General features: G+C 42.6%; 1 protein-coding gene across 1 annotated transcript in view; it reads left to right on the forward strand.

The window, feature by feature from the left end:
* sphkap (SPHK1 interactor, AKAP domain containing) overlaps positions 1-21,081 on the forward strand; it is a gene marked incomplete at its 3' end in the record, with an annotated part of 134,736 nt that overhangs the window by 55,654 nt on the left and 58,001 nt on the right. Inside the window, exon 3 of the mRNA XM_084064302.1 lies at positions 6,886-6,977. Coding sequence (XP_083920428.1) covers positions 6,886-6,977 — 92 coding nt within the window. The remainder of the gene's footprint in view (positions 1-6,885; positions 6,978-21,081) is intronic.

Below are 21,081 nucleotides of genomic sequence, written 5' to 3' on the forward strand. Positions count from 1 at the left end.
TGGCATGGTGAAAATATTTCCGTGTTTGTGTGGAAACGTTTTGGGGTTTTGTTTATTTTTGAGTACATGGCTGATAAGGGCACTGCTCTTATGATGCGTTTCATCAGCAATCTGTTGAGAGTCACAGCATCATGACATTCAGCCGGGGACGCTCTTGAGTGATTGAATAAAACAACAACTGTGTAAGAGCTAATGGATGTACATGGAGAATTATGTCTTTGATGTGCCACCCACAACTCAGACATAGCTGCAAATCGATGGAGATGGAGTGTTAAACCACTTCACCGACTTTCAGCCTATATAATTGGTCCTCACTATGCTCATTATAAGATTGGACCATTTCTGTCTACTTTCGCCTGACTTAGAAGGAAGGCGGAGAGTCAATGTACACATACATCACACCTTAAAAGTCAAAAGGTTGGAGGAGAGAGATGTGGGGGTGATGTTATCTCTCAGCGACAGGTTAATGGAGTGATTATTCAGTCAGCACACTGAGCTGCCAGCGGGTCAGACTGCAGTAGTTCATTTTATTATGCCAAGCTAATTCCTAATTCCAGCATGCTTGATGAAGGAGAAGAAGGCTTAGTCTCTGCTGTAGTAAACTGTGCTCCCCTTTCTCTCCCCAGCCATACCTATGTTTCTGATCAAATTCAGTCAAATGGTACAGGGGGGATCATTTGCAGCTTGTACATTGAATCTTTTTGAAACATTTTAACAACACAAATATACTGTATGGGGGTCCCTGGCACAAAATATTGAGGTTACTTCTTGATATGAAAACGTTTGAGAACCACCGCAATAGACAATCCATTATGTTATCGGGTCTTGTCTAGACTGTATGTCCCGGTAATAAATACAGTCAGATGCTTACAGTTGCAATGTGTGACCGAAAATACGAACAAATGTGTCAAGAGTGGGAAGATCGATGCTTCACCATCAATATCCTTTTGCTCAAGACCTTGTCACACATTTTATTCAATATATATGCTTTTTTGTGAAAAATTAATGTAGCATTGATTTCATTTTGCAGAATAACACAGTCTAGACTCCGTCTTGGAACGGTTATTACCAAGCAGTAATCATTACTGACTACGTGCTTACATTTTGTTTTCTCCCCCCAAAAAATGTTTGTTAAACCAATAACAAACAATTTTGCCACCTGATTACATTCAGAGACTGAATATATGAACGTTCGAAAGAACGTATATGAATGTGCAATTTTGTGCAAATTGCAGGCTTTACGGGTAATTTAACTAACTTTATTGATTCGACACCTTAAAAATCCACCTACTGCTCCTTTTAGTCCATTTTATCCTTAGTCTCATCATCTTCACTTCAGTGATTTTAACCCATTCAATGCGGGTAACGCATCTCGTGTCATTTTAGATTTCTTTGGCTATTCAAAAATAGCAGATCTACAAGCTCATAGCGCGGCACCGAGTGCCGCGCTATGAGCTTGTAGATCTGCTATTTTAGAAAAATCGTGAAAATGTGTGCAAATCTTTGAATATATATTCTTTAAAGTGAACATTTGTTACTCAAATATTTGCTTCAAGGGGTCCCTGGAACAACATATTTTAAACTGTTCACTTTAAAGATTTATTCAAGATTTGCACACATTTTCAAGATTTTTCAAAAAATAGCAGATCTACAAGCTCAGTGCGCTATGAGCTTGTAGATCTGCTATTTTTGAATAGCCATAGACATCTAAAATGACACGAGAATTGTTCCCCGGACTGAATGGGTTAGGTTGCAAGATACACCTGCTGTCAAAACATAAGGTATGAATAGCATCTTACCATCAATAATTCAAACACCTGAAGCTGTCAGTCAATAGTCGTTGGGTTAGTGCTGGTATTTAGCTCCCCTGATCCCTCTAATGAGCCCATCAGAGACATGGGGATGGAGGGACAAGCTTCAGACACACACACACAGATCACCCACCATACACACACACACACGCACACAGACGCAACGCGCTTTCACACACACACGCGCGCGCGCACGCACGCACGCACGCACACGCGCACACACACACACACACACACACACACACACACACGCACACGCACGCGCACGCACGCAGATCACCCATCATAAACGGGCACGCACACAGACGCACACGCTTTCACACACACGCACGCACGCACGCACGCACGCACGCGCGCGCGCACACACACACACACACACACACACACACACACACACACACACACACACACACACACACACACACACACACACACACACACACACACACACACACACACACACACACACACACACACACACAGAGATCACACAGCATACATTTTAACAATGTATTCATGTCCTGATAGAAGAATACGGTAGGCTACATCCACAGGCACTGTCATTTTTGTTGTTGTTTCTTCCATATTTGGACATAGACTAATGGCTTGCCTGCATGTAGGCAGTAGTGACATTCTAAAATGCAGAATTTAAGTACACAACAGCTGCTAGCATAGACAACAAGGCCAGTAATTTGTAAGACCTGTAATTCATTATTTCATGTTTAATTAACCACTGGGGGAGTGTGGGAATTTGTGCATGTCCCATCTACACTTACTTGCAGTGCCAGAGTTTTCAAAACAAAAGGGTCAGAAGTGTTTTCAAATGTCTCAGTTTTTGGGGGTCAAAAACACCTGATTAGTGTAGATGATATGCAGTAGGTGCAAATATAGGTGCAAACATAGCAAAAAGGGCCTTTGAGTTTAGTTCCGTTTATTTAGCACATTGTTATAAAAACAAAAATAGAAACATAGTTTCTATTACCAGAGTTGGAATGCTCACCAGAGTGAGCCCCATCTGATGTGATGTCTCACCAAATGTCTGTCACACTCTATGTTTATTTGGCCTTGGTTGTCATGCCTGCCGAAGTGTGAGCAGACCGAGCAGACCGACGAGGCAGGACGGGTCATGACAGAATAGGACAGGACATGAAGAGAAGGATGTGTGTCTCGAGTCTAGAAGAACCTAAGTGGCGCAGAATTCTTAGACGCATCTGATGTTATATACACTACTCAAGGACCTGTGTGTGTGTGTGTGTGTGTGTGTGTGTGTGTGTGTGTGTGTGTGTGTGTGTGTGTGTGTGTGTGTGTGTGTGTGTGTGTGGTGTGTGTGTGTGTGTGTGTGTGTGTGTGTGTGTGTGTGTGTGTGTGCAGAGAATGTTAGAGAGGCAGGGGCTAAAATTCCCTAAAAGGGCACTTTTGGAAAGAAATAGCAGAAATAGCGAATCTACAAGCTCACACTGCGTCATGCTGCGACACGTTGAGAGCTTGTAGATCAGCTATTTTCAGGGCACGACCCGCACTCTTTAGCTACTGAAGATACGGCAATACTTTCAACTCAAAATGCTGCGTTCAAGTTCAGGAGACTTCGGAAAAAGGCAATTCACCTTGATGCTGCCTTCGGGTGTGGCATGGAAAGGAGGTCATTTGCATTTCTTTCACCATAGTAAGTGCTGCATTCATGGTCTGGAGAGGCCAGATTATTACAGACGGGTAAAAGGGCAGGGGCCCCCTTTGATGTCTATGTGTGCACATGCCTGTGTGTGTGTGCGTGTGTGTGTGTGTGTGTGTGTGTGTGTGTGTGTGTGTGTGTGTGTGTGTGTGTGTGTGTGTGTGTGTGTGTGTGTGTGTGTGTGTGTGTGTGTGTGTGTGTGTGTGTGTGTGTGTGTGTGTGTGTGTGTGTACGCACAATGATCTTCACCTCTGATGGTCTCATTAAGAAGAGCTTGAGAGATGGATCTCTGACATTGATCAATGTCATAACACACTTTGAAAAACAAGATCAAGCTGAAGTACCGCTCACTAAGCCTGGCAGTGACTCTGCTCTGATTGGTGTTTCTTTTTTCAGTCAATCCAGAAATGAAAAGGTTCTCAATAAATATACGAATGTCAATCTACTCATGTCAATCCTCAGTGTTCATTTGCTCTGAACTTTCAGTAGAAAAAAGTCCTTCCCTGTCTGACGCCTCTAGTTCATCTACTATGTACCTTTCATGTTGTAAGTGGATTTAGTCAATTAAATCAATAGCATGGTCCAAACATGAGGGTGCAAAGCAAATTCCATGGCAATCCAGACAGAAGTTTTGAAGACTTCTTTTTTTGGGACCAGTGTGGAATGGACTGACTGATTTAGTTTTATCAATCACATCAACCCTAACATCCCTTTTCTGTGCATGTCATAGGCGAACATTTAAAATAGGAGAACAATCGCAGAAAATAGCCAATCTACAAGCCCACAACGCATCTTGTCATGTTGTGGGCAAATCTCTAAACCATAGAGATTTAGTTTAGAGGGCAAAAAGGAGTGGGTCTAGTATAGTCCCCTGGGGGACCCCAGTCAACAAAGGGTGTAAGTGGTTAAGATGTGACCATTCTGTTCAGTGAATTTCAAGCTGATTTACTTTAATTGAAAATTGTATTGCTATTAGTATTATGCTATGAGTTTAAAGTTAGTGTCTGCTAATGAAAATGCCAAATGTACATGAATTAAAATAAAGATGTCTATTAGTGATAATAATTTCGTATCTGCCTGGATCACAATCCTGTCTCACATTGTGTTATCACACATCTCTGATTCATTATTATAGCTTATATCATTATGTCTTTATAGAATATTGAAACAAGCTGGATGAAATAAAGTAATGATTAAAGACTATTATGCATCCGTCCTGCTCAATACTCATCAAAGTCAATGTGACCATGACGTACTATTAGAGGTAGCTATTGGTTTGTGTGTGTGTGTGTGTGTGTGTGTGTGTGTGTGTGTGTGTGTGTGTGTGTGTGTGTGTGTGTGTGTGTGTGTGTGTGTGTGTGTGTGTGTGTGTGTGTGTGTGTGTGTGTGTGTGTGTGTGTGTGTGTGTGTGTGTGTGTGTGTGTGTGTGTGTGTGTGTGCGTGCGTGCGTGCGTGCGTGCGTGCGTGCGCGTGTGTGTGCACGCGCTACCCGGAGTCCAGAGATGAAATTGCAATTACACAATGTGTAATGACTTAATCATCATCTGCTTTGACCTCATGAATTCATCATCATGTGGGGCAACCTCATTACACTTTGCTTTGACCTCCTCATCACACCAACATGATAAACCATTTCCTCCTATAGTGTACCGACTCTACACGACTGCCAGTGATTGGATAGCATCACATTAGTACTGGGCACAATTCCCTACATACAGTACTGTAGCTCTCAATGATTTCAGTGAGTGAACAGCAAACATGTGTTAGGAGGTACGATACCAAAGCAATACCCTAAGAGACTGGTTTACAATTACAATGATTTATTGAACAGCTAAATGGCCTATAAAACCCTTAGCTATTCTAAAATCCCTGTAAACCACAGCCTTGTGTGGCTTATTGCTTTTATAAAACGGCTACCAACAGAAACATCGTTAGACATATCCCAATTAAAACAGCTTTTAAAAACAATTTCACTGCAAGAATACGTGGTCCTGAACAGCTTGCACAAACAAGGATGTTGCAATGCAAATGTATGGACGGATGGTGAATATCGTAAACACGCCACTGTAAATGTGAAGTGAATCAATATGAGCAACTGCAAGGCTACTTCTCGCCTAAAATGTAATCAGAAACTGTTTTTGTAAAAGAATTGGATATTTTGAAATCATTTGTTTGGTGCAATAATACTGATACATGCTGTCACAGGTGTGTCGCATATTCTACAGCAGCTTTGAATGTGACTCAGCCAATCATACTCAAGGACCAGAACTATAAACGAAACTAAAACTAAACTAAACTAACTTGTTTATTTTATAAACAAGCATTTGAACTCAGCACACTGTCAATTACAGTGATTCTTTGATTTAGTTGGTTGTGGTTGTCCCTCATGGTACTGTACAATACAATACTGCTACAATAGCACTCTGGAATGGTGTACCTTTCACTTTACACTGTAAAATCTTGTCATGGGCCCGTACTAGTCCATTCGGTTATATTTGTACACTCTTGAGTTACAAATGGATACATTAAAACATGAGTAGTGAGTGGAGATGGTGATTGTGCACAGTGCACTTATAAGCTGCCATTTATTATCCAAGGAGTACCAATAGTGTAGTAAAGAAAATGCAAGATTTTACTGTAATGTTGGGGCTGACTCCATAACTTCACAAAGTCTTAAACAACTCAAATGTTGTAATGCTGAGTCTCCTGTCAGCCGTAGGGGTGTGTGAGTCAGAGGGCCATATGGCTTAGCCACATGCACTCAACAATACTCTGCTAACGTACCCTCTGCCTCGAGTGTGACAAAAGGTCATGTGTTTATGAAAGATGTATGATATTCTGCATGCTGTACAGTTGTACTGTAGCACTTAAGCGTTGTTGCTGATAATCATGATGATGAATTGAGTACAATGGACCACAATAGAAACAATTAAGCCCCCCCCGGGCTTTTTGTGTTATCCTTTTAGCATAGTTTTATTACTGTACTGCTGTACTGTTTTCAAACTGCTTTGAAAGTATCAAACATACTTCCTGTGCGTGTGTGCGTGTACACGACTGGTTACAATAGAGACAGTATGTGCCTATTGCGTGTGTGCGTGTGCACGCGTGCGTGCGTGCGTGCGTGCGTGCGTGCGTGTGTGTGTGTGTGCGCATGTGCATGTGCGTGTGCGTGCGTGAGAGAGAGAGAGAGAGGTGGGGGGTAGACATACTGCTGTGCTTTGAATTTTAACACCTGCTACATGACGCAGGGGAAAAACCACTGTGTCGAGAAACTGTTTTAAACAATCTGCCATCTGTTCCCACCTGACTCTGACAACCCCTGTGTGTGTGTGCGTGCGTGCGTACGTGCATGCGTGCGTGCGTGTCACATACTACTGGTCCTTAAATGATATTTCTATTTTGCAGGTATTAGAAGAACCGGGACAAGTTCGGACGACACTGAACAAAAACAAAATGCTTTCATCATTGTTAGCTCTGCTACGGACCTTTACAGAGACGTAAGTAAATGTAAAAACTATTTTCATTCATATGCTGAATTAATACTCATATAACATTGGAAACATTATGGCTTAATTTCAACAGAATTTGTTTCATATTATTTATGGCCATAGCCTTATTGTTAACAGAATATTTTGTTAACCACGTCATGAACCCTAGTGTCATTTTGTAGATCAGCTACTTACACTTATTTGCTGTGCAGCAGAAACAGGAGGGTGGCCTAGTATAGAGCCCTTGGGAATCCAGTCAACTAAGTATAGGGTTTAAGTGGTTAAATGTTTTTGGCACTAGGCCAGCATGGTGATTTGGCTGCCATTTCTGTTGCCTCTGACTGGAATTCGGGTACTGTGAGGACAATGTTACACAAGCCAAAGCTACTGTACCTACTGGCCTAGTGGATTAATATAAAATAACCATCACTGACCACACCGACACCGGAGCACTGCCCTCCCCTCCACACGGGGGCACACTTTGGTTGCTCCACCCCATTAACATCTGTCTACAGTGGGTTGGTGATTATCACATTAAATTGCTGCAATTCATCATCAGAGCCTGGAGTGCTTTCCCAGGGACACAGGCTAGGGGAAAAAGATGTTGTGTGTGTGTGTGTGTGTGTGTGTGTGTGTGCGTGTGTGTGCGTGTGTGTGTGTGCATGCGTGCGTACCAGCTTGTGAGGTAGGGAGGGAGTGAAAGAGAGCGGGGCGACAGAGACAGACAGTCAGAGAGAGCTAGCCTGATATCACGACTGAGTCGTGCGCCGAAAATAGCTGTTCTACAGGACAGGTGCACAACGAGTCGCATCGTGACGTGCTGTGAGCTTGTAGATCTGCTTTTTTTGGTGCACGAATCCGTCGTACGACAGAGTGAATGAAGCAGGCGTTTGGGGGTGGGGGGGGGGGGTGTAAAGGCCAGCGTTTGTGCGTGTGCTGGGACTTGTGAGGCAGAGAGAGAGAAAGGGAGTCATAAAGCTGAAATGGCTGCCGGGCTGCTGACTGAGCACGAAGCTTACCCAGAGACACCTCATCATCACCCTCAGCCCCCCCAGGCTGCACACAGAACAGGTGTCACGACTCAGACAGAGAAATAGATGATGATGGTGGTGCTGCTGGTTGGAGGAGGATGTCTTCATATACAGTAATGGCTCTTTCCCACTACAAGAACTAAGTGACCTGTGTCGTGCGTATTTCATGGGTTCTGGATTTATTTCCATACGCTATGGCTCGGGTTCAGATAAGGTTCTCAGAACCTCATTTGAGCCGTGCTCAGGAGGTGGTAACGTTCTGGGGAACCCAGAACTCAAAATGTATCATTTGTGAAAATAGTAGATATACACTATTTTCCCTTTTTTATGAGATTCTTTTAGGTTCTGAGTTACTCTTAGTAGTGGAAAAGAGCCATACGTTGTTGCTAGTACTGAATGCAGCAGAGGATGAAATAACACATTTTGAGAGCTACCGTGTTCAGTACAGCTCTGTGTTGTCATGTTGACAAGCTGGCAAGAGGAATGTATCCAATATTTAAATTTACAATTAGGCATTTACAGTAGACTTACAAGTGTGAGGTCAGAGTAAATGACATGAGTCAATAAACGACATTAGTTAAAGTTAAAGTAGATTGCAAAGAAAAACAATGTAATGTGTCAAAGAATCTAGGACAGCAGGTTAACTATTAAGTCTATTCATGTTGACCTCTGGAGCGCCAGTGAAACACTGGCGGGACTCTAAAAGAACACAATGATGTCTCAGAGAGACGTCACGAACGACAGGGGCGATGCGCGCCAGTGAAGGGCATATAGGAGCACCTGCTTCCCAAGATGCAATGATTCAAGTGGAGTCATCTGGGGCACGGTGTGTGTGTGTGTACTGTATGTGCGTGCATGTGCGCATGAACGCATGTGTGCGTGTTCTCTGCTTGTCTGTGTCTATACGTATACACACATTGCATGTGATGTGTATCCATCGAAAGCCTTGCATTGAGGATCCCACCTAGTGCTCAACACATTCGGAATAGGCAGCAATAATCAGTTTTCCATCAGCTTTATCCTGTTGTTCTGGGTATACGGAACAGATCAGGGATCACATGTGTTAAGAAGACAACCACCTTTCGTTCCATTCAGGCTATGAATCTGCGAGTAAAGTGAGTCAAATGTTTTCTTTGATTTACACCGTGGAGGCACAGGCACTTCTCTGCCGCAAAGGCACAGAAGTGAAAAACAACAAATGCACTGTGAAATCCGGTGTTCATTTAACTCTAACAGTGGACCTGTAAGGGTCCATTCGGTTACATTTCGACACTCTCAGAGTTGTGATAACGGTTGAAAATGCCATTCGTTGCTACAGCATCTATCCACACGAGTTGAGCCTATGTTCTTATTTTTCTTATCGAGCGTCTAAAGTGGATGAATCAGCAGCAGATAGATGAAGTAGTTGTTGGAGGCTGATCAGCAGTGAGGCAAGAGGCTGCAGCCATGGTTCATGTGCAGGTGTTTAGAGCCAGAAGTGTGTAATCACATCAGTTCAGGGAAGAGGAGGAGGAGGAGGTCAGAGCTGCAACTAATCAGAGGGAAGATGGCACTTCCAAACAGCAGAGATAAAGCAGCAGTGATTCTCTTCTTCTGTCTTTCTTTTTTTTCTCTCTCTGTCAGTCTATACTATTGTACTGGTCTATATGGTCTACTAACTGTCCTTCCTTGCTGATTTCTTTGTCTCTTTATCTGTCTTGATTCGTCATTGTGTCACTCTTTCTCTTTCTCTTTCACTTGTGTCCCGTGCTGAAAAAACTAAAATGCAAAAGTGGCCTCTTGGATACCCCCATGGTAGATACAACATGCCTTCCACAATGCCACAGTGTGATTAAGTGCCATAGGGTGCCCTTCCAGGAGAGGAAACATGATGTAGTGCCCTCCACGGTGCCCTTCCAGTGGAGAAAACATGATGCAGTGCCATATAGACTGCTCTACATGCTCCAAAGGCTGGCCTGCGTTCTCCTACATGTGAGACAATTATGCCCCCATGGGCCGCCTAAAAAAAGTAAATCTACCTATTTATTTACTTGTCAAAATGACCCTGTCAACCCAACACTTTCATTATGGATCTACCATGACTTTTAGTTGTGGTTAGGCTTGGGGTTGTGTCGAGAAAGGCTCAGTTTAACTTTAAGTCATTCATTTTAGATAAGGTTAAGGTTAGGGTTTGGGTTGGGCTTAAGGTTAGTTTAATGTAAAATGTATTACGAGTTTGAGTTCATTAGAATTATGCATACAATTATATTTCAAAAAAATTGCACTGTCTATTTCCCTGGCTTAAGGATAATTCCTTTTAACAGGTCGTTCATGAAAGTCCTTGTGGTCTTGTTTTTGTTTCCAATGAGAACCTGTGAGCAATTAGGGGTTAAGAGTCTTGCTCAGGGACAAATTTCATTTCATCGGCACATACGCTGGCCTGGCCTGGAATCGAACCTGGGGCAACCAGGGCCTCTGGCTCCCTAGGCGGGCTTACTAACCACTCAGCTATGGCCGCTCCCACTTCTTTTCTCTTTCTGCTTGTTTTTTTGTTTTTGTTCTCTCCTCAGATCAATTTCTCTTATACTGGCCTTGCTATTCTTTCCCTCCCTCTCTATTCCCTCTTTCTTAAAGATAACACCCTGAAAGCAACAGGGTTCTGTTTTCCGAGCCTGTCTAGAGTTCCATTGATTGAAGTTGTTTAGCAATGTGCTATTAAGATTCTAGGCTCTGTGTGTGTGTGTGTGTGTGTGTGTGTGTGTGTGTGTGTGTGTGTGTGTGTGTGTGTGTGTGTGTGTGTGTGTGTGTGTGTGTGTGTGTGTGTGTGTGTGTGTGTGCGCGCGCACACGCTGGCTGTGTGATTATCTAGTATCAGATGGAGCCAGTGTTGTATGGGTATTAAAGGAGACATTGCTGAGCTCCCAGTCAGCAGGGCGTCTGCTCAGCATAAGGATCTGACCATCTGTTAGAATATCTTTCTCCAGCCTGGCTCCATCTGAAAGACAATTGTGCACACTGTCTAGAGGGCATTTTCTTAGTTTAATCTTTGATCACCCTTAACCCATTAAGACCAGGAACGCATCTGTGTCATTTTTTATTTCTTTGGCTATTTCAAAAATAGCAGATCTACAAGCTCGTAGCGTGGCACTCTGTGCCGCGCTACAAGCTTGCAGATCTGTTATTTTTTGAAAAAAAAATCTTGAAAATGTGTATAAATCTTTGAATATCTATATATACAATTGGCAAACTGGATGTGTGCGTGTTTGTCTGCTAGGTTTCGTGTTTGTCACTTGCATGTTGCAGTTAGGTTTCGCTTTCGGTTTGCGTGTTGTTGCAGTTAGGTTTCGCTTTCGGTTTGCGTGTTGTTGCAGTTTGGTTTCGCTTTCGGTTTGCGTGTTGCCAAATCATGTGCGAGAAACAAGCACCTTTGTTGCAATGAACGTCTACACGCTCTACTGTCTCTGTCTCCGATGTGCGGGCCAGGCTACTAGACGGTCGGCCCGCGTAGCCGTGTAGTATATATACATTTTTAACTCAAATCTTTGCTTCTGGGGGTCCCTGGAACTAAATATTTTGAGATGGGGGCGTCCGCGGACAAATACAATTTTGGGTGGTCCTTGACATGAAAAAAGTTTGAGAACCACTTTATAGCAACACGTAAAAAACAAACAAAAAAACTGTTCGCTTTAAAAAACATAAATATACAAAGATTCGCACAAATGTTCACGGTTAAAAACAAATGTGCAGATCTACAAGCTCGTAGTGGGCACTCGGTGCCGCACTACGAGCTTGTAGATCTGCTATTTTTGAATAGCCCAAAATATAAAATAATGGTTATAGCAAAGAAATGGCACAGTATGCGTTCCCGGAATGAATGGGTTAACTGATTAATCTCTGTGTAACTTTTTTCAGTTGCTGTATTTAAAAAAATACATTTATAATGAAGCTTCATTGCGACTTTCTTCACTGCAGGGGATTTGGATGTGAATGATCAAAAGTCTGACCAGCATTGTGGGAAATGTGTCCTCTGAACATAGTCTCGCTGTGCCTGAACGCTAACGGCCCTCTATTTCACCAGAGGGCTTTCCGGCATACCCTGGGATGGCTAATGGCCGTGTAGAAAAGAAAGGAATCTATCCTTTTGAGGCATAAACCATCTAAAAAATGATGTTTTTTCTTCTTTAACGGACGCTGTACACTCCCTTCTGAGCTCCACTGGTTTTGATGATTTGAAATGGAAGCTTGACAGGGGAAGGGATTAGGAGGGACAGTAAAAAGCAAGCCAAACATTGTGGTGGTACACAATAAAACCCTCAGTGTTAATTGAACTCTGCAAATGGACCTGAAAATGTTTCAATTGTACACTCAGGATTTTCCATTGTACTGTCAGAAACATAACCATACTGTAAGTAAGTAAGTAAGTAAGTAAGTACATTTTATTTATATAGCACCTCTCACAGAGATAACTCACAAAGTGCTTAACATACGTTGAATAAAAACAAAAACAAGCAAGAAAACATTAAAAGCTATACAATTCATGTGCATCAACAACATAGACATAGAGATTATAACGAGACAGCAAATGCTTGTGCAAAAAGTAGAGTTTTCAGTTTGTTTTTAAAAATGTCCACAGATGGTACCTCTCTTAAGACTTGAGGAAGTGTGTTCCAGAGTCTCGCTGCAACCGCTTGGAAAGCTCTGTCGCCTTTGGTTTTTAAAAGGGTTTTTGGAGTCTTTATGAGCCCCTGGTCAGCTGACCTTAGGGCCCTTGGGGGCTCATAGGGCGGGACTAGATCGGTTAAATATTTCGGAGCCTGACCGTTCCGAGCTCTGTAGGTTAAAACCAAGACCTTAAAATTTACCCTGAGGTTAACGGGGAGCCAGTGCAGTGCAGACAGGACTGGAGTAATGTGGCATCTTCTATTTGACCTAGTGAGCAATCTGGCAGCGGCATTTTGAATCATTTGTAGGCGTTCCATGGAGGTTTTACTGAGACAGGTGAAAAGTGAATTACAATAGTCCAGGCGTGATGAGATGAATGCATGAATAATCATTTCGAGTTCCGGGTAAGTGACTATGGATCTGAGTTTTGCAATATTTCTGAGGTGGAAAAAGCAGGTGCGTGTTACAGAACTGATGTGGGTGTCAAGTTGCATGGTCTGATTAAAATTGACACCCAGGTTTCGGAGGTTGGGGCGGACATTCTGTACCTCTCAGCCCACAGCCTGCATCATTTCTGATTACTGAGCACAGTACCACCTAGAAGGAGTGAAGAGGGACAGACAAAATGAGGGAATGGAGAGAGAGAGAGAGAGAGTAATTAGGGGACCGTACCTATGTTCCCCGGGTCCTATGTTCCCCGCTTTCCTAGGGAGAGCGGGGAACATAGGACCTAACCTAAACCTAACCCTAACCCTAACCTTAGTGGGGGAACATAGAACCCGGGGAACATAGGGATGACCCCGTAATGAGTAATGTACTTGAGTACTGTACTTAAGTACAGATTCTGGGGATCTGTACTTTACTTGAGTATTCGATTTTTGGGATACTTTTACTTTTACTCTAGTACATTTCTAGGAAGTGTCACCACTTCTCCAGTTGACCCCCTTTTTTTGTTTGGACACTGACACAGGTCCTTACAGTAGTTAATCCATTGCCATATTACTGAGAAATGCTGTTAAAATAGGACCAGATCCAAGGGGAGGGCAGCTCTGGGGTGGTTAAGCTGGACGTATCCTTCGTACTTTTGAATACTTAAGTATTTAAAGGCAATGACTTTTGTACTCTCACTTGAGTAACATTTTGACTGAGCTACTTTTACTTGCAGTGGAGTACATTTGACCAGGAGTATCAGAACTTTTACTCAAGTACTGGGATCGATTACTTCGTCCACCACTGCAGTCCAATCATAGGCATAAAACATTATTTTGGCATCAGGACATCTTAAAGGATCACTTCACCCATTTTCAACCTATTTTCATAGAATTGGTCCTCACTAATGCTCATTATAAGATGTCTGCCTCGTGGATACTTACTCTGTGTCTCAGAGGAGTGCTGTGGACAGTTCAGAAACCTGCGTACCAGTGACACCATCGCATGTTTGGTCATTACAAACGAGATTTCAAACTTTTTTGTTTTGTTTTTATTAACGCAAGAACAATGTCTTCTATTTCAGTATGCTAACTTTCCAGGAAGAGAAAGGCTGTAGTTTCTATTAGCTTGGAATCGGGATCGATGATGCAATTTGTAGGCAGTTTTATGAACTGTAAATAGTGCCATCTATGAGTGAGGACTATTTATATGGTTTGAATTAAGGTTGAAAATGGGTGAAGTGCTCCTTTACCAACACTGTCTAGCTGCAACTTTTCTATCCACATCCACTTTTCAAAGCATTCACATTAAAACTTTTTAAAATCACAAATATTACAGATCTTTCCCATCCGAATGTATGCTTCGGAATTTATTGAGGCTGTTTAATAGCTGCAAAGCTTGGTGTTTCATTGATAAGCAGCATGACTTTGTCCACAGCAAACTGTATCTATATACTGTATGTTGATGGAGCATAAACCACAGTTAATCGCTGGTATTAATACCGTGTGGATGTCAAGTGGTGATTGTTATGGGTAATATTTTTGCTGAAGGACATGTTAGCACCTCTCTCTGTCTCTTTCTCTCTTCCCCTCCCTCGCTCCTCGTATAAACTAAGTTCGGGAGAACGTAATTAGAATTTAATCCATAACAATTATACTAGGTCTCCAAATCTCTGCTCACCAGTCTCTCGTGATAATATCCCAAATCAAATAATACTTATTTACCAAAACATGGAATCTAATTACCTCGCCATATTGAGCCACAAGGCAACACACGCAACTATGCAAAGAGGCATGCTGTGAACAAAGGCACCGAAGGATGGGTACACAGTAAAATCCAATATAACTTTGAGAGTGTAAAGACAGCTTCTATTCCGTGCCGTCTTCTATTCCCTCCTCTGTGGGGTGCATTCTTACACTTCCAGAGTTAAATTACAATGACAGAGGGGAGAATAGCAGCACCTCTCTCCGAACACATTTTACCTCAATGAACAATATTCTATCCCAGCGTTTATTTGTGATTTCATGCTCTCTGAGCAGCCAGAAAGGCCCCATCTCTCTCCCACGGCCATAACTTCCCTTGTTTCACAGACTTTAATAAATGATACCATCAGACCGGAATAATACCAGCCTGGGCTTTGATGGCCAGGATGCCAGGCAGGGAAAAGCAAGGGGATAAATTTAGCCCCACCACTCAATGAGCATTGATCACTCTGTTTACGGGCTGCGCCTGCACCATTTATGGGTTTTCCATTTCTTCATAAATATTTAAACTACGGAAATCTTTATTCCTTACGCCTGATTTATACGTAGTTGTGCACCGGTGTCGCGCGCCAAAAATAGCCAACCTACAAGCTCACAACGTGTCGCTTGTAGATTTTTTGGGTGCGCGGCACACACACACAAGTAGTAAAACTCAGGCTTAATGCCTCGGCCACAGCCTTTCATAGCTCACTCTGAGCTGGCCGCCTGGTCATTGTTTTGTATGCAAATGTAACAACAACCGATGTCCAGAGGGACACCCATGTGAGGGACTGCGTGAGTGACAGCCTCACTGCCTCCCGTTGCAGTCATTACAGCTGCCCCATTCACTGTGGTCCTACAGTAAGTCATCATACATGTGAAAGGGGTCTTTAAATTATGCATCGTTGTTTCCGCTGAAGTCTTGGAGTCTCTGCAGGTGGATTACTTTGTCGTCTTGACTTTCCTTAGCCGTCAGGTACTTGACCTCTCTTTAAAAAAAGAATGGGTGCAGAGATATCGATCTGCCTTAACTAGAATGATTTGTTAGTCTGAGAACACTTGATCAAATTTACAGACGTGTGTGTGTGTGTGTGTGTGTGTGTGTGTGTGTGTGTGTGTGTGTGTGTGTGTGTGTGTGTGTGTGTGTGTGTGTGTGTGTGTGTGTGTGTGTGTGTGTGTGTGTGTGTGTGTGTGTGTGCGTGCGTGCGTGCGTGCGTGCGTGCGTGCGTGCGTGCGTGCGTGCGTGCGTGCGTGCGTGCGTGCGTGCGTGCGTGCGAGCATGTGATGTCTCTCTCTCTGTGTGTGTATGTGTATGTGTATGTGTATGTGTATGTGTATGTGTATGTGTATGTGTATGTGTATGTGTGTGTGTGTGTGTGTGTGTGTGTGTGTGTGTGTGTGTGTGTGTGTGTGACACGGCATGCAGGACAGAACCTGACACACAGCAGAGATCACAATTTAATCGCAGACCATTATGAGACCAGACCATGTACAGTAAACATCAGTGGGTTAGTTCAACATCATGAAAACCAAACTTCTTTTTCAACCAAATTTATTTAACCTACAATTCATTCTCCCACAACTCAGAAACCCTTACTTGCTTACTTCTACACTGGTGTTAGTGTAGAAGTACAGCAACTAAGAGACAGTGGACATGAAACTGGACTGAGGGACCTGCTATCTCCTTCTCCTGAGATTGGAACAAAGGATACCAATAAACACACTGGAATGGTGACTTACCAGAAGCTGAGATGGGAAGAGTGTCATGGGCATACTCCACCCAGGGAAGCTGACCACAAAGTGGGATTAGATGACACCAGGCAGCGGAAGGTAACTTCCAACTCCTGGTTGACCTTCTCAGCCTGCCTGTTAAGTGTGTGGGTGAAAGCCACAAGACAGACTGATGGAAACTCCAATGTAAAAGCAGATCTTCCAGACCATCAAAGTGAACTGAGGGTTCTGGTCTGAGACTATGTTTGTGTTTTTTTTTTGACAGAAGGAGGGGTTCAAGGTTGAAGATACACAATGTTGAAGAGATTAAAGCAAGTATTAAGCCCCCTGTCGGGTTAGAAATCTTGGATACAGGGAGAAGTGAGTTTTTAACCTCAGCATTAAATTCTTCATCAGGGCCTTTAGGTCCTTATGGTGCTGTTTTCCTGGGGTTAAATGATGAATCATCAAGGATGGAATTGCAGATGGTATCGAAATGAGTGAGATGATCATATAATGATAGTACAATGATAATAATGGCTCTATCTCACAAAACCTTCTGAACTATTGTTGGAGACAGAATTAAAAACTCTAGACACAGGTAGACCAAATAAAAACATAAACAAGGAACATGTCAACTCAGATACTAAAGACAACAATATAAAACAAGAGAGTATGGCCCTGACAATTAGTGAGCCCAGTCAGTGAGAACGATAAATTAAAAGATGAAGAGATGAACATTCTGCACAAGACTGTTAGAGGTAGGCCTACAGCAGACATGAATATTAAAGCCACCTAAAATTAAAAATTAAAAACCTGTCATATCTGATTTGTATTTTTGATAGGAGCTCTGAGAATTAGAGAAAGAGCTTCGAAGGAGGAAAACAGCCCTAAATCCATTTGAGAAAGATCAAAATTATATTTGAAAAAGACAGCTGTTACCCCCCCACCCCATCCCGCCTTCTAAGGCTGGTGGAGAAAAAAAGAATAGCCAGGAGGAGAGGCTTCTATCAGAGGAGTAAAACACTCAGTTTATACCCACGATTCTTTTATCATAAAAATGCCCAAACTCTATGATAAAATGCAGTCATTACACACACATTACGTATTTAACAGTGATCTTACAGCAAGTAGCCCTGTCTTGAATACATTTGGTATTTTGTCATGAAGCAGTGGAGGAGACATAGGCTGGCAGGAGATGAGAATAAGATTGGATGGTGTGAGAGAGATGGCTTGCTGAACCCCTGATCCTTCTGTCACAGGTCACGAGAGGAATGATACTTTAAAAATAATTAATACATTAATACAAATTGCTGATAGAATACCCTGCTGCCAAACATAAAGTTTGCAGCCAATGATGAAGGCTAAAAAGATGACTAAAACCTTTACTGCTCTTTAAACGAGTATAGGAACAGGGCCAGTCTGGTAGATTTTTTTATTTCAAAGGTAGGGGATACAGCAGACATAGGTCAATCCAAACAGGCTAAGATACCAAAAGGGCAGGAAGATGACCGAACCAAAATAGCTAGGTCACTATTTGTCATATAAAAAAACGGGAAAATGCCAGAATCAAATAGGCTAGGGCTTTAAACAATCTGTCAGAGAAGACAGAGACTAACAGCATGGCTTATATGCAGGTCTAATTGCTAACGACTGACCTGACAGCTGTTTCCATTCAACAAACAGGGAAGCAGGGAAGGTCACACAAAGTTGTGTAAAGACAGAGTAGGACAACTGACTGCAATTTCAATTTCAACAGCAATTTCCAGAACATGGAGCTTCTGTTCAGTGCCCGGAAGTTAACAGTGACTTCCGGGCAGATTCATGTCTACATGAGTGACATGACAATCAAGTACTTTGGCCTTTCGTGGTGCCACTCTCTTTTCACGACTCCGAGGTCACATGGTAAAACTGTCAGGACAAACAACAATGACAGAAAACAGCTGACAAACGAACCAAGGGGTAGAAAGCCAGGGAAAGCTAAATAAAATCACAAGGAAATAACATAAATTAAAATGAACTGGCTCTTCTCCATTGGCGCATTCTGCACTGCAAACAGGGGTACTGCCAAAATGATGCAGTTGTATCTTGTAGTCTCAGTCAGCATTGTTAATATTTTAAACACAACATTTGTTTCTCAATAATCCTTAGTGCTGATCCATATTGCTTCATAATTATAGCATGGTGCTGACCTTACGCAGTGAAATCATCAGTGCTAATTAATCCATTTGTAACTTTGTAATTGGCCAAATTTTGGTTAACTTTTGTACACGCTCAGAGTTAAATTAACACTAAGGCTTTTACAGTGTAGACTGTTGCCAATGAGAACCAATAATTGAATTGGGGAGTCAAAGCACCTGGTTGTACATTTGCTCTCCATGTTAATTATGAACATTAATTGAGTTGTGTTTAGTCATTGTCGGTGTCCCTCCCCTGCCTCCCTGCATGGTGTCACATCCATCCATCTGTGCAGCCAGGCGAGCCAGCGCTTGCTGAGGTTGTGCCTTGCAGCAAACTCACGTGAATAATCATTGTCAGGATTGGATTTTCTGGGGGGAATGTCTCTGCTTTTGATATCCCCCTCTGGTCATTAATTTGTATGGCTGGTGGGGATACGTTTTTTCTTCTAGTCAGACTGAATTACATACTTCCCTTACTTTTCGTAAATGTGGATGTGCCTGATATTTTAATTAACATTATGTTAATCACATTAACGCCTGGTGTATTGAAAAATGTTTGAAATCTTGCCAAATTTGTCAAAACCTTTCCAAAACTTTGTGAGCTTGTATATAAAGAAATATATAGGGTTTAAGTGATTAAGGAAACGAATCCCCCTTGGTTTTTACTAATCGAACCCTAATAATTGTCACAGTGTTGCAGTGCGTGCGTGTGTGTGTGTGTGTGTGTGTGCGTGTGTGCGTGCGTGCGTGCGTGCGTGCGTGCTTGCGTGCGTGCCATAGGGCGGCAGTGGCTCAGGGGTAGAGTGGCCGGGTAGAGTGAACTGGAAAACCGCAAGGTTCCCAGTTCGATCCCGGGCTGGGGCGCTCCCCTTGAGTTAGTGTCGAAGTGTCCTTGAGCAAGACGCTGAACCCCTAATTGCTCCCGATGAGTAGGTTGGTGCCTTGCATGGTTTCCTCTGCCATCGGTGTATGAATGTGTGTGTGAATGGGTTAATGGCACAATCAATGTAAAGCGCTTCGGATAGAAGCGCTATATAAATGCACCATTTACCATTTACCATTTTGCGTGCGTGCCTGTGTGCATGCCTGTATGCATGCCTGTATGCATGCCTGTGTGCATGCCTGTATGCATGCCTGTATGCATGCCTGAGTGCGTGCACGCATCTCTTGTGCCTCATGCAATGACGTACTCCTCAGTGTATGGACAGTCAGTCAGTTGTGTGGAGGATTAACTGAATGAAGGAAGCCTTCCTCCCCTCCACTTCTTCTGCCCTCTGGGGAGGATTAGAGGAAGGCAGACTCTAATCAGAGTGCAGAGCAGGCTGACACACTGCTGGAGAGAGGGAGGAAAATGAAGATGGTGCGAAGGAAGGGAAGATAATAGAGCATAATAGAGATGAAGAGAGACTGATGGAAAGAAACGAGAGAGGAATAAAGATGGACTTGAGAGTGATATAGAGAAGGCGACTACATAGCAGAATCCTGAGTGCTCAGTTAAACTCTGAATTTAACTCTGAAAGTGTACATAAATGGATCCATTTGAAATAACAAATAGCATCTTTTTTTCTTTTTTATATAAAATAGAAAAATGAGGAACGCTTTTTAAGCTTTTTTTTTATTAACCAGCTGTGAGCAGTTTTGAAAGATGTGTGCTTCGTCTGGCAAGATAGATGAAACTCATCTCATGTACTGTAGTTCATACTATTTGAAAAATAGTATGAACTGGAAAAATCCATAATTTTACTTTTTTATTAAGTTTATTCTTAATTTAACCAGGCATGTCACTGGAAATGAGTGGGGGGGGGGGAATGTTTAATGACAGTTTAGTATATAAATATGTGCTTACAGTACATTACAGTAGTTTTTTTATATAGTCCAGACTTGGCTGGATCAGGCCCTTTGGCTGCGTCTGGCTCCAGCCTGCAGGCAGCATCACAGCATCCTACCGGAGCCACAATCTGTCACCTCCAGCCACAGCTACTGTAGTGCAGTAGAGCTCTGAACTGCTAGTCTCAGTCAGCATCGTTTATATTTTAAACACAACCCTTTGTTTCTGAAAAATCTTTGGTGCATGGTCCATTGCTTTATAATTATAGCATGGTGCTGACCTTACACAGTAAAATCCTCTGTGTTAATTTATCAATTTGTAACTCACCACACCCACCAACCTCCCCCTTATTTTATATTTTTTGCTATAGCTACCGTATGCTCCATACCTTCTAATCCCATAAGAGACAGTTTCAGGGCCTCAGACAGGTGTCTATTGACTAGAGGGGTGGATCTTAAAAAAATGTTCAATCCTCAAATACAAATACATAACTCCTTCTGCAGTGCATTACAATGTTACAAGTGTGCTGCCTATACAAAAAATAAGGTTTTC

This window comes from Gymnoscopelus microlampas, assembly GCF_963454915.1.
Source record: "Gymnoscopelus microlampas genome assembly, chromosome: 8".
Taxonomy (NCBI): Eukaryota; Metazoa; Chordata; class Actinopteri; order Myctophiformes; family Myctophidae; genus Gymnoscopelus; species Gymnoscopelus microlampas.